The 13,301-nt window shown below is 44.5% G+C and overlaps 1 protein-coding gene and 1 long non-coding RNA gene across 6 annotated transcripts in view; one reads left to right on the top strand and one right to left on the bottom strand.

Moving 5' to 3' along the window:
- chm (lysine acetyltransferase chameau) overlaps nucleotides 1-13,301 on the bottom strand; it is a 41,954-nt gene that overhangs the window by 20,377 nt on the left and 8,276 nt on the right. For all 5 annotated transcript variants that reach the window (XM_034318353.2, XM_034318356.2, XM_034318354.2 and 2 more), the window contains exons 10-12: nucleotides 5,280-5,373; nucleotides 689-835; nucleotides 13-119 (exon numbers count right to left, since the gene is read on the bottom strand). In XM_034318353.2, coding sequence (XP_034174244.1) covers nucleotides 13-119; nucleotides 689-835; nucleotides 5,280-5,373 — 348 coding nt within the window. The remainder of the gene's footprint in view (nucleotides 1-12; nucleotides 120-688; nucleotides 836-5,279; nucleotides 5,374-13,301) is intronic.
- Nucleotides 1-13,301, top strand: part of LOC117601537 (uncharacterized) — a 25,380-nt gene extending 12,079 nt beyond the window's left edge. Inside the window, exons 2-3 of the long non-coding RNA XR_013062260.1 lie at nucleotides 10,995-11,123; nucleotides 11,200-13,301. This is a non-coding gene — a long non-coding RNA (uncharacterized LOC117601537). The remainder of the gene's footprint in view (nucleotides 1-10,994; nucleotides 11,124-11,199) is intronic.

The raw sequence follows: 13,301 nt of genomic DNA, 5'->3' as shown, positions 1-13,301 counted from the left end.
GGACAGACTTACCTGTTTCTTCAGAATGATATGCTTGCCCTTCCAGTACTTCATCATACCGAGGGCCTGCAAGGTACTGACGATGTCGTACGAGTCGATCGCCATCTCCTTGCTGATATCTGAGAAAGATAAAAAGAAACAATAAATAAAACGATGACTTCATGCATTGGAAAGTTCGATTGCGCTTGTGTGTGAGACACATCAGTGCTGTCCATGGATGGGATCCTCGTCGCGTGATTCAATCTGCCACCATTCATGTCTTCCTTCGGTCACCGTAATACATACACACCAATAAAATACACGTTCAATCTCTATTTGCGAGCAGATGCATATATACGTAAGAGAAGCAATGGAGGTCCTCTTTTGGCTGCGCACAATCGGCTCTGTTGGACAGCACTGCTGTGGCTGCACTCTTTTACCCTTTGTATAATACTTTGAATTTGTTTTTCCTATTCCCAATCAGTTTCAAAGCTTTTCCAACTACTCTCGGGATTCACTCGGTATTGAAAATAAAAAAATTAAGTAATTGGCTATCGATGAAGGAAAATACCGGTCGGATGAAATTCGTGGGAATGATCAATATTTAAATGGGATGGAGAATCTGTGGTGCGCGAAGGGTTAACACCGAGACGTCTGGCGAATGTCGGTCGAAAACGGTGGCGCGTGCTTCGCGGCCGTATTGTATTACCTTTAACGGAGAGTTCCTTGCCCCCGAAATTGCAGAGGTACTGCAGCAAAACGTCCTTCCAGTAGCTGCGATACGAGATCAAGCCCAGATCCGATAAAGGCTTCTCGGGCGAGCCAATCTTTTTCTCGACCCTGGTCAATAAGTAACCTGGGCAAAAAATACATTGATTCCAATCGTGATTGATCCGCGCTAAACTAGTCGTGACCTGTTAAGAGGTCAACGGTCAATTAAAATAAATCAAAGGCTGAAATAAATCTTTGATGGAAACGACGCGAAATGTCAAGTGGAAAATGTGCCTTAAGGGTTGGTCGCGGGTAGGCTACTCCTTCGAGCTTGTTACCATCTCCTTCGTAATATCCTCTCATTACTTACCAACTGTATTATGCCCTTGTGCACACCGACTACTAAACAGACTATGAAATTCCAATTGCACGAGATAGTGGTGGACGTTGAAGCCGCATAGGTACAGAGACTATGCGCGCGTTCACGTGCACATATGCAGTTACAATATACCAGTATCCATCCTGAATCGACGCCGCAGCTATAAGCCATTTCTGGTGTCAGTGACCGACCAAGGATGCAACTACCGCGGTGCAATGCCGTATCGAAAATAATTTCGGAAACTCTCACGCTATTTCGTGTCTGTAGATACGTGTCGCCGAGTTCCATAGACTAATAACTTTTTGTGGAATAGAATATTGTCCAATATATATATTCATTAAAAATTCTAAAAATGATTAATTTTCAAATTGCAATTCTAAAATTCAGTAAATACATTATTGCAGCCTAATTACCCAACGCTGGCGACGTTTAGGGTTTCTCATTCCTCACGTGTGAACTAATTAACTAATTAGATAAATTCCATCAACAGATTCCTCCATTTATGGGTCATCCGTTATATTTGCAGGAAGCGGACACGCGCGATCTTATTGATTCTGCATCGGTGTGCCGTTACTCTTAAAAAAGACACGCGACAGCATATCGATCGCCGAATATTCTGGTAAAAAAAGATCAAAGCTTCCAATTCCAGGAACGTAAAGAATTTTCGAAAGGAAATATATTATAAAAAGTGTTAAGAGAGATTAACTCTAATGTCGAGACGGACTTGGAAATTGATAAGAGTTGAGCCTCGTAATCGACACAGATTACAGATGTCTAGAACCGACGAGACAAGTCATCGGTTCATCAGTGTATCAGAAGTAACACGACGTATGTCACGAGTGGGCGTTATCGCGTAAAATTACAATCACTTAGTACATAATCAACATTCATCTTCGAAGAAAGAATCCCACTAACACGTGTTTCTTTTTTTTTTCTTTTTTTACAAAGACTCTTCTAGTATCTTTATAGAGCATCGAGTTGTTCAGCCATATCGTAAATCTCGTCGGTAGATGAAACGTCTGATTTAATCCGCAAAATTTTCAACGGGTATAATTAAAATGAAAAGCTTTATTTTATTTCGCGACTTCCGTTTCTCGGAAGTATCAATGCTGCTTTCCAGAACATCCGGAAACCGTGGTGTTCCACGAAAACCGAACGATAGTGTTCCCGAAATAACTGCGGAATTCTCATTATCCGAATGATTGAGGTCGAAACGATACCAGTATACCACGATTTCACGAATAGAAGAAAGAAGATAAAGAGCGTGGTGGTAGGTGTCGGAGGGTAACACCATCAACAAGGGAGACGAGACGATTTTCGTCAAGTATTCGAGACGGTTCACGCGGACCCTGATCCTGTGTCGGGATTATTCCAGGAGGTTTCAGAGAGGCTAAGGGGTTCAACGACCATCCTTCTCCTCCTCTTTCAAACTCCTGGACCGTGGAGTCTCCACGGCCAGAGAGGACAGTCTACCACCCTCTATTTCTGCAGCCTCCACCCTTCCTTCAATTCTTTTCCACTGGCTCTCTCTCTACAGGGTGCTCTATGCAAACTATTACCAGCTTATTTTTCATAGAGATACCGAGAAAATTCTTTTTTTCATATTATTGTAAAGGTAAAAGAAACATTTTCAATTTGAAGGATGTAAAGACATATATGAATAACACTCCATTAAGAGAAATGGAATGATTGCAGCATCAACCATCTAGAATCTAGGGGATGCATTATCTCATACCAGATAGAAAGACCCCATTAATCCTTTGCTTTATATGTCGAGTCACACTAGTGTCACAGATCACTCTTTGAATACGACGAAACTCCTGACTCCTTAACTCTTGAATGGTGTGAAAAACCTTCATTAATTTAATGGTGAACTAGGAATGTAAAGCGACGATTGAGTTATTGAAATTTTACAAATTTCATCACAATCCCTATAAAATTTATACGGCTCACCCTGTATCTTCCCGCTTCGCTCGAACGAATCCGCTTCGGAAAGGTAGCGCGCATTCATTACGCGCCCGTTCGGTTTCCAGACTTTTGGGATCACCATGCCGGTGGAAAATCAAGAGACAGAGGAGATGGTGACTAGAAGAACGAGAGAACAACGGAGATGAGCAGCAGGAGTAACAGCAATAGCAGGGAGGAAGGGTGGATGGATCGGCGTGACAGCAGCCGCCTAGTGTCGGGGAAGCTTCGCGTGGATTCTCATCCCCTTTGGCCGCGAGGTGGCTGCCCTACGAGGAGGAAAAGGGCGTCGGTAGCCCTGCCAATCCTACGCCCTACGAGGTAACCCGTAGGGAGGAGGTCATCAGAGGTCACGCGATCGCAAAACCTATACACTGTTCGGAATCGAACCAGCTGCGAAATCGGTGTACGAATGTCCCTTGTTAGCCCGCGCTATGTGGAAGCTTAAGAACGGGGCGTGTCTTGATCCGATGATTCGTTAAAAGTTACGTACATTGGGCATCCTCGCCTAGAGTCGAGTCAATTCTGACCCATACCTGTGAAATACATGAAATTCCAAACTCCTTTGGATTAACAAATGCGATCAAAATTGGCCAAAGAGAATCTTCACTGGTCCCAGCTTATATTTTTATACGAGACACCTTGTATAGCAGCTTTTCGCTAGGAATTTCTCCATGGAACAAGGTGCATCGGACACACCCCACGCACGAGACGAAGTGCTCGTCCGTAGAGGTGTACGTATACGGTCTGGCTATGTATAAGCGCATCCTGCAAGCGTGTAGAAGCTAACAGAGCAGGTAGAGAGCACGGCATCGGGCAACTGTACGGGGTTTGTGGGGGTCGCGATCGATGCGGCGAGACGCCGGGCGTCGCACTTTCCGCTAACCATTCCACTCCAACCTACGCTCCACTATCCGTCACCACTACCACTACCCACCACTACCACCAACCTCCGCCTACGTCTCTCGTACCGCGGCCATCCCCTGCGGAAAAGCTGGCAGGGCTAAACCCCCCACCGACTACCATTCCGACCGCTACGTCCGCATAGTACGTCGACCCACAAGCCCAGCCATCTAGCCCCGTGGCCCCCTCTGCTACCCCTACGCCAACGACCCATACTCCAGCAACCGTCGCTCGACTCCACTGGTCGGCATCAATGAAAATGACGTCACGGCAAAAAGCCCACGTTTAATTATCAACGCTACGCCTCGTGGTGTATACTGTGTATCGTAAGGGTGGGGCTAAGCTTACCAGACTAACGTTTCTGTCCTGGTGAAGACGCCTCCGTAACTCACCACCCTCGTTTCTTTCTTTCTTTTTTTCTCTCCTATCCATTGTTTCTTTTCGTTCTCTCTTCACCGACGTTTCCAGACGCGTAAATAGAGAGGACAATGAGTGGAAACGGATCTTGAAAGTCTATTCGAGCCGAAGAATTGAATCGTGACGAACGCCTGACTCCGTAAATCGATCGCGTCACGTACTATCAGGCTATTCTAGATGGCTTTTTCGGAAACGCGATGAATTGTCATTGATGCATACAACCCGTGGGAAGGTTATATTGATTTCTGCACTTCAAGGATTCGGAGTGGAATGCCGAGGTTCATCGACCCCCTTGCCTTATATATTTTCTCAGTAGCTGAATCTGTTTCACCCGATTATTTATTACTACGACGTTAAGGCTAATTAAGGAATTTGAAAATTCAACGAATTATAATTAAATTCTGTATTTAGCACTGTTCTTTTAATACCGCTTGCTTCGAAATGCATTTAATTATTCTATCTGGTCGGGTTCGGTTATTCGCTCGGAAATACACGCTAGATCCCGGTCTCGTTGGTTTGCTCGTCCACTCCGAAATGGACGGTTAGTTCTCGTCAAAATATACGCGATATACGGGAAATCCAAATTTCGCCCGTACAGTCGGTTGCTCTGAAACATGCACAAAGTCGAAATATTCGCAAGTTTTCCGTCTCGCAAATATTATCAAAGTGTCGACGAAAATCGCGAAGAAAAGATAGTCGTTTGTAAAGGACGAAGAACGTTGGTGGCACGTGGACAAACGAGACACTTTCAATCGCAACGACCGCAACGAAAGCACGCGACGGAAGCCGCGAGGGCGTTCCTATAAACTCTGCCTCCTAATTCGGCTATCCTTTCGATTTCGTTCGTAGGATGTCGTCATCCTGTCTCCTTGGTCGCGTCAAGGCTGAACGGGCACCAGGTAAAAAAGACGACAGTTATACTCACTGAAATCGATGAGCAGTCGACCGTATCCTTGTCGCTGATAAGGTGGCAAGGTAAGAATGCAGGATACGTTGTAATTGAGGAAGGAGTTCTTTTCCTGGAACAAAAACGATTGCAATTACGTTAGTTTATCAATTCTAAATTCGTATAAAGTTTAAGGTTAATCCTGTCCTTAAATCTCTCTTGTACCGATCGCTACGATAACGTTTCCTTTCCGCGTTTTATTGCTTTTAAGATATCGATACGCGAACAACGAGCTGTCGGTAATAAATATATCGCAGCGAAGCTTTACGAGCGATTACTTTCAATTACGAGGCAATTAAAATTGTCCGACATCGGTAAAATAAAGTGTCAATGAGAAACGAGAGATTTATTTATTTATTTATTACAGTAGATATAAACCTTTTATAGAAATCCTCGATCGTTCGATAGAGAGGGTAACGCTGAAAGTTTTGAAAATGTACTGTTCTTTATTTCAAGTTTAACCAGGTAAATAGCTTGACTGCGGTTGAGAAATGATTCTGTTAAGAGGTTAAAGGAAAACGAGTCTGTCGATTGGACGATGCGAAAACGAGCAGAACAGTGTGCAGTTTCAAAGGTCGAAACACAGACGTGTTTATGTGGAAAAACAGAATAATATTTTCGTTCGTCGCGACGCGCCGCGCCGGTTAGCACACTCGACACGCTTCGCTCCGCTCCGCCCATGCGGCTGACTGCATGTGCATGCACCAGACACAATCGCGAGTGTATTATGACGTTAATGCGACGAAAATGCGTCGCGACCTTCATCGTGGAACACACACAATGGGTTATCGATATTTTGGACGGCCAGACGTCTCGTCCTGGCGAGCGGCAATATACATATGTTTTATTAAACGTCTCCTCCGTGTCCTCGCTCCAAGATCCTCTGACGTGGGATCCTCCATCGAAGGGCGGTCAATCGATGCTTAACCCTTCAGTGTTAATACTTTTTATTTTAAACGGATAAATTGTCGTGAAAGAATTCGGAGCTTTTCAGTTTAATTTCACTTAGAATCATCATTTTTTTTTTAGTCATCCTCTATAATTATTCCACGCGAATAAACGTTTAGTTATTCGAGCGAATTCGTTGGTGTTGGTGATCCTTAACGTATCCAAAGTCTCCATTTAAATATAGAGTCACAAATGAACGGGCCAATTTTTGCGACCAGCGTATTTTTACCGAGTGACATCGGGTGGGCGTACACACCCACGTCGTACACGCGTTATGTGTATCGCACGTTTTCGAAGATTAGATAAATTTCGCGTGAAATTACATCTGTACGAAATCCGCTAACGTGTATGATTTCCACGAAATTCTCGTCGTACATGTGTGAAATTGATCAAAAGCCGTCGCACACTCTCTCTTTGTTCGATTTCCAGATTTTTCCACGAGCGTACGATAAACATCGATGCAATATAATGGAGAGAGCTCGAGAGCACTCGAATTCTGGCCTCCGCCGACGATTTAATTTTCCTGCAACTTTGTGCGATGGAAAATAACAGGGCGAAAAGCTGGAGAGCGTTATAGTTGGAATAGTTTGATGCAAAAGTATCGTTCGATGTCATACTGTCTATTGATGGGCTAATTACTTCGTGCATACAGGGTGTTCCAGAAATAACCAACAATTGTCAACTGTTCAAGAGTATTACACGGTTTATTTTCATAATTTTTCATTGCAAGGTACACCTTTTACTTCGGTTCAGGCTCTACATCGTACGTCTACATCAAGGTTGGCTCTCGTTGCCAGGCCAGTCCCTTTCGAGGCTGACTAACGTAGAATTCTTCCATTAATCATTCTACGTCCCTCGGTCCCATTTCGACGAAGCCGGTAGAACCCGAACACCCGGTATTTCCGGCCATACCAGCCGTTCTGCTGTTGCTAACTGGCGAGCGGGGCAGCAACGGTTCGAAGGACACACAACTCGAGAAGATTCGTCCGTACACTTGCATCGACCCCTTGCGTGTGTGCACGTATGTTGGGCATAGGATGAAAGAAGAAGGGAACAGCGTTGAAGAGAGAGATCGAGAGGGGTCCCAGAGAAAGAGAGATGGCAAGGGTGAAAGCGTGGAAAGGAGAAGAAAGGTCTGGGACCCTATGAACGTGCCTCGTAGATGCCCGTCTCGATATACCCGGCAACCGTCGAGCAGGGCAACTGTTAACCCTTTCGCGAGTATCCTTTCCTTCTTTTTCGAAGGTGTTTGTATTTTTATTTCAATAGAATCCGAAGGTTATCCGATTTTGATACCCTGAACGCCACTCGAGACTTCGTTCGGAGTTTAAATAAGTGATTAGAATATAAATATATAATTAGCACTTGAACGTAATTTTAGATTTCTTTACGTACACGCGTACGAAGGCTTTCAGAATGTATGCTAGAAAAATTAGTAATCTTCAAATTGGAATTATTACATAATCGCGAGTACGTGACACGGGCCGTCGGTGTTAAATAGGTTAAGTTTTTTAAGTTCGCCACGAGTGTAGTGAAAGGGTTAACCTTCCACGGTTCATTATTGAAAATATCCATGAAATTTCAACGTTATAGCGCAAAGAAGAATTTTTTAAGTTAACTTTTTCGTTACTTTATTTTTCAACAGATTCGCTTGTTGCGCTGGATTTAATGCACAGGACGGACGGGAATTGAACAAAAGGCAAAGAGAAAATATAAGAAGGAATACACATTCGATGAACTTTAACGGAGAATCGAAGAAGCGGTTCGCGTCGGGTCGAGTGGGTAGGGAGAGGAGGAAGGAAGAAAGAGAGAAAAGGAGAAAGAGGAGAAAATCTGGGCCCCGCGACGTCCTTGGGCCAGTAGTCTCTGCTTCGTTCAGGGACGTCTCCAAGTCCCCCACCGTGCTCGATTCGCCGCAAGAAAGGCCCTTATACATCTATTTCCCTCCTTTTTCCCCTCTTTTCGTCGCTTCGTCACGCTTCTTCTTTGCTCGATCAGGACGTAACGATTCGGCAAATTCACATCTGACTCGTGTGACGGAAAAACGAATCAAAGACAAAATTCTACTTTGTATACTTGGAGGAGGAACATGGGGGGCTCGGAATGATTCTCCGTCGAATCTTCTTCCCACGCTTCACTTTATTTTCCTTCCTCATTTATCATCTCGTTCTTTCGACGCGATTCTAGTCAAGATCAAATCAGACACGGACGACAAAGAGTGTTCTCGCAGTGACTCACCGATGATAAGCTTTACGCGGAAACGTCGCTCCTTTGAGAGAACGATCGTGGTGGCAGAAAGAGGCCCATGGCAGGGCGTCGATCGTAAAAGGTTTCCAATCGGTCAGTATACTTTTCCGCGTATCGTCGTCCCATAAAGAACCGCATACGCGACGATAGAGGGGCATCGGAACGCGCCAGTTAACCAGACCTCCATTCTATACAGGAAGTTTCAGAAGAAGAGGCAAGCGATTGAACCGATCGGACGAGAAGAATAATGTAGCAGCAGTCGAGTAAACAAACGGTGTGGTTTCGTCTCGCGATCGTCTGTCAGACTCGTCCAGTGGGACTGACAACAGACGATCCCTGCACCAGACATCTATCATACCACGGTTCAAAACTTGTATTTATTGGAACCGCATGTCGGGCGAGCGCTTGCGAGAGACCGTTCTCACCTCGCCGCCACCTAGCGGTCCCGCCCCGAACTCAAGGTGTCCGGGGAGACGAAACCCCCTCCACTAAACGATTGCGACAGTAATGTGCATAGTTTTTGAAACTCTTTGTACATATGTATATCTGCTTCGTTCCTTGCGCGCTCATAAACACGTCGCATAGGCGAGACGTCGGCGTGCAAGAAGCACGCGCGTAGGTGAACGAACGAACGGACGTATAGAGTACGTGGCGGAATAAGGCGAATCAACTAATAATTGTCTCTTTCTTATGATTCCATGCAACTTAACCTTTAATAAGGGTACCAAATATTTTTAATCAATTTTAATCAAACATTCGCAATTTTTTCTTTTTTTCAATAAAATCATTCAATTAATATATAGGGAAACTCTTTTATCCATGGTTTATTTTTATTGAATATATTTAAAAAAGTATTATCAGGGATATAAAATCTGGCGAAGAGAGAATGGCTGGATTGTACTAACAAATGGCAATTTCTGTCAAACGAATAGTATATAAATTAAACGGGAAAAGAGAAATCTTTGTTCTATTATCAACGGAATGTTGAGCGTTAAAATGCTGCTTCGTTTCGCGAATTCCTCGATCATTTACGAGACGAGCGATGTGAGCGTCGCTTAAAGGTTATACAGCTCCTCGCGACGGTCACTTCTATATTTAGATGCACCGAGTTTCCTCCTCCACTTTCTTTATACCGAACAAAGCGTTCCTCTTAACATACGGGGTGTACGCGGAATTTTGAACCGGGATGATTGCCTACTTTCACGTGCGAGTTCGCGTTTAATGGAGGAGAAAATTTCTTTCGGGGAAAATCTTCTGAAAGTTACCAGACTATCGGGAAGAATCCAAAGCGTCGGTAATCCTTATTTATAATACGTAAATCGCGGATCCCATCGGTGATTTACGAAAATAAAAACGAACGAATGGATATTATTTTGACCTGTGAACAAACAGATTCTGACAATCTGTGTGTTTTATCCGAAAAGCTTTTAGATTCTTTGACAAGGGGCACTCTTGGAGCAGGTGCAATTCTCTACAGTTATTTAAAGGAAAATGACGAGGAACAATGGAGCAGGTCGAAGAACCCTTGGAAATCTCTTGGCTTGACGCGTCCGGATGAAGGCTGTCCCGAGGGACATTGTAAATTTATCAATGGTAGATACTTGGAAAACCGAAGGTCCAATAGGCCTGTGAATTATCCCTGACACATCTCTCCTTCCTCGAAATCCAAAGAGAAATTGTCAGGACTCCCTGATAGCTCTCCGCTAAGCCTAACCCGTTCGACAAGAACTTTTGCAGATTTATTAATCCATTCGATAAACGCGATGGTCTATACACCTCTGATTCGTGTTACAGTCTAATTCAATATAGTAACTAGATATGTAGTTGAATGATACATCTGAAAAGTGCTCGAGTGTTTCGAAGTCGACGTCCCAGAGACCGAGACAATAGCCTTTCGTACGACCGCACCGCAATTGTTGAAAGGAATGCTTTCTGGAATCAATATCTGATGAATGCTGCAAGGATGTCTGTTAATTCCATTGACAGTGTTTGCACATTTAATCCCATTCACCCTAACTAGACGTTATACAGAGGATAGTTGAATTTTACCAACGACTATTCAAAATTTCTGGTTACGATAAATGTGACACCCTGTATATAAGGTCGCCATGGACGTCACAGACGTACCTAGAAACGACTGGAACGTGGGCTTTCCCCGGGAGACGTATTTCTGTCAATAGGGTTCGAGTGCTCATCTTAACCCTATCCTCCTATCTTCGCACATGGTAATACAATTTAAATTATTTAGAAAATTTTATTAACCTATCAACCTCGAGGTTATTCCCCTCAACGTCGATGCTGATCAGGGTGTTCTTCGACCCCTGAAGAAAAAAAAAGATTGATAAATCGTGGCTGTAAGAGCCCGGTTTACCCCTAAAGCCTCAAGATTATCAACCCTGAGTTGCCTAATTATCTTCCCCCAGAATTCTCAACGCTAGCCCCATTCTGAAAGATCATTCAAGAGAAAGAAGGAATCACGACCTTAACACTCTGGTATAGGTCGTTTCATTGCCGGGAAGCAGAGGTCAAGGTCTGAAACGGAAACAACGAACAACATCCGAGGAATCTGTCCGAGCTGGTGGAATAGTAGCAGCACAGGGCGACGCACTCTCCGGCGAGTAACGAGAGGTGAGTAGCGTGCGCGGACAGTTGGCCAGCAACGGCTAGGAAGCTTATAACCACGTGGATTTTTTTTCCCGACTAGAGGTAGAAGGAAAGAGGGAGGATGATCGCGCAGAGGTGGCAAGGGAAACTGGAAACCACGACGGTACACTTGCGGCTCTCTCTCAGGAGGTGGATAATGACATTCGTGGTCGAGTACGTGCGAAAAGAGGAGGACCATGAGCCGGAGGACGAACAGAGGCAGCGAAACTCGCCAAGGATAGCCGGCCCGAGTAAATACCTTCAAATTTTAATGATCCTTGCTATTAACCGTTTAAGTGGAACGGGCTATTGCAAAAATATCTTTGACCAGCGCAATCGCTCAATTAATCGAAGCAAACACGAGAGGGAGGGTAGTAAAATTGTGAAAGAAAATGCTGAAAAAAGGAGCTGGAAAAGGGGATAGACAGGACGTAAAGGAGCCGCGGCAAGAAAGGCAGTCAGAGGGTCGGTCAATTTTCCTTAAAAATATCCTGCAGACGTGTGGTACGAGGCGGAAAAGAGAGGACGGTTGGCAGAGGTGGTGCTAAAGGAGGGATGAGTGAGGGCTGCAGGAGAGCAGAAAAGGAAAGGGATGACGTAGGGTAACACGGGAGTACGCGAGGTGGTAGTAGTAGTAGTAGTAGTAGTAGAGGTCGTCGATACGATACGCGGCGGCCTCCTGGAGAAGAGGTTGGGGTAGGCTCTCTCCCAACCCCTTCCGCCTCCACCCACCTACCTCTCTCGCTCTCTACCCCTCTATCCTCCCACAGCAAAACCTCACCCCGACCGGGGGCTCGATCGATGCCAGACAGTCCTGTTCACACGACCAAATCCTGCCGAATATACATCGTCCCTAGAAGTTGGGGTAGGGTAGCTCCTAACTCTGCTCACCCTTCTTCCTTGTCACAGTCGCCTTCGTAAGAACAGCTCACAGTGACACTCTTTGATTTTAACGAGCCTTTGCATCCTGATACACCGACTAATAGCGTTCCGATACACTGCAGCTACTGCATCCGTCAACAACCATTTCGAGTGTGGGTCGCGTTTCCTGGCTGTTTTAGATTCAGCAAAAGAATATTTATCCACTTTTAACTACCTGTTCTCTCCTCGATTCGTTAGATTATAATTTTCCTTGGCAATTATTTGACAATAAATAAATTTATCTTCGAAATTGAATTTCTCTCCGTTCAAAGAGATCCCCGACGGCCGTGTTTCTATCTCCCGTTTCCAGCCTCGTTTTCCTCGCCCTTCTCCTCGAGCACTCTCTGATCCTTTCCTTCTTTATAGAACCCTCAGACGTAAACGCCTCGGGTTCCAACTATTTACATATTACGTGCACCAAGCCCTTTCGCAATCCTTCTCATTGTTCGAAAGGGTACGATGAGTATTCGCTTCGGTAAATTCGTTTGCCATGTTCGTCGCTAACAAAAATCGTTTTTGATCGTATATACACTCCTGAAGGAAACGCTCGTTAAAATCATTTACATCGTTGAAAAATACAGCCTCATATTTTCACGGTTGATCCACATTGACGAAACGTTATTTGTACATTAAAAAAAAAAAAAGAAAAAAAGAAAGAAGAAAATTTTGCTTTCGTTCATCTTCTTTCAGTTGTCTGATCCTTGCTGTCTGTTTATTGCATCACAGACACAAAGATGCTGCGAATCTCGCTCTCTTTCAATCTCCATGGATGTTTCTCTCTTAATCCTTTTCTCCTCGAGTATCTCTTTGCTTTTGCCTTTTTCTTCCTCCCTTTTTATCGTTTTATGCGCTTCTCGTGCCATTTTCTGTATGCATTATTCAGGGCATATATAGTGGAACGGTTCGTGACGGGCTAACTGGCGCACCACCGGAAGTTAGGCAAACGAGTCCTGAGTGGGCTGGTGGATCGTCGCGTCTCCACGGATACACCGTCTGCTGATTTTCATCGGTTTTTCCTTACCTTTCAACGGACATTTCGCAATCTTTCTCCGTCGTCTGGATTCATCTGGATTTTTCTTAGAGTTACCAATTTAACCCTTTCTGTCGCATATCAATTGGAAAAATACCGGATCAACACTAAAATGTTAGCGATAGATTTGCGACGACTATGATACCCCACGGTATAAAGGGTTTAAGGGAGTCCGGTTCTGTTTTTTCTCTTTCCTTTGGAAGAGAGTATTG

The sequence above is a fragment of the Osmia lignaria genome, chromosome 6 (genome assembly GCF_051020975.1).
Source record: "Osmia lignaria lignaria isolate PbOS001 chromosome 6, iyOsmLign1, whole genome shotgun sequence".
Lineage (NCBI taxonomy): Eukaryota > Metazoa > Arthropoda > Insecta > Hymenoptera > Megachilidae > Osmia > Osmia lignaria.
The sequence above is the reverse complement of the archived record's forward strand: the minus strand, read 5'-3'. Positions and strand labels throughout refer to the sequence as shown.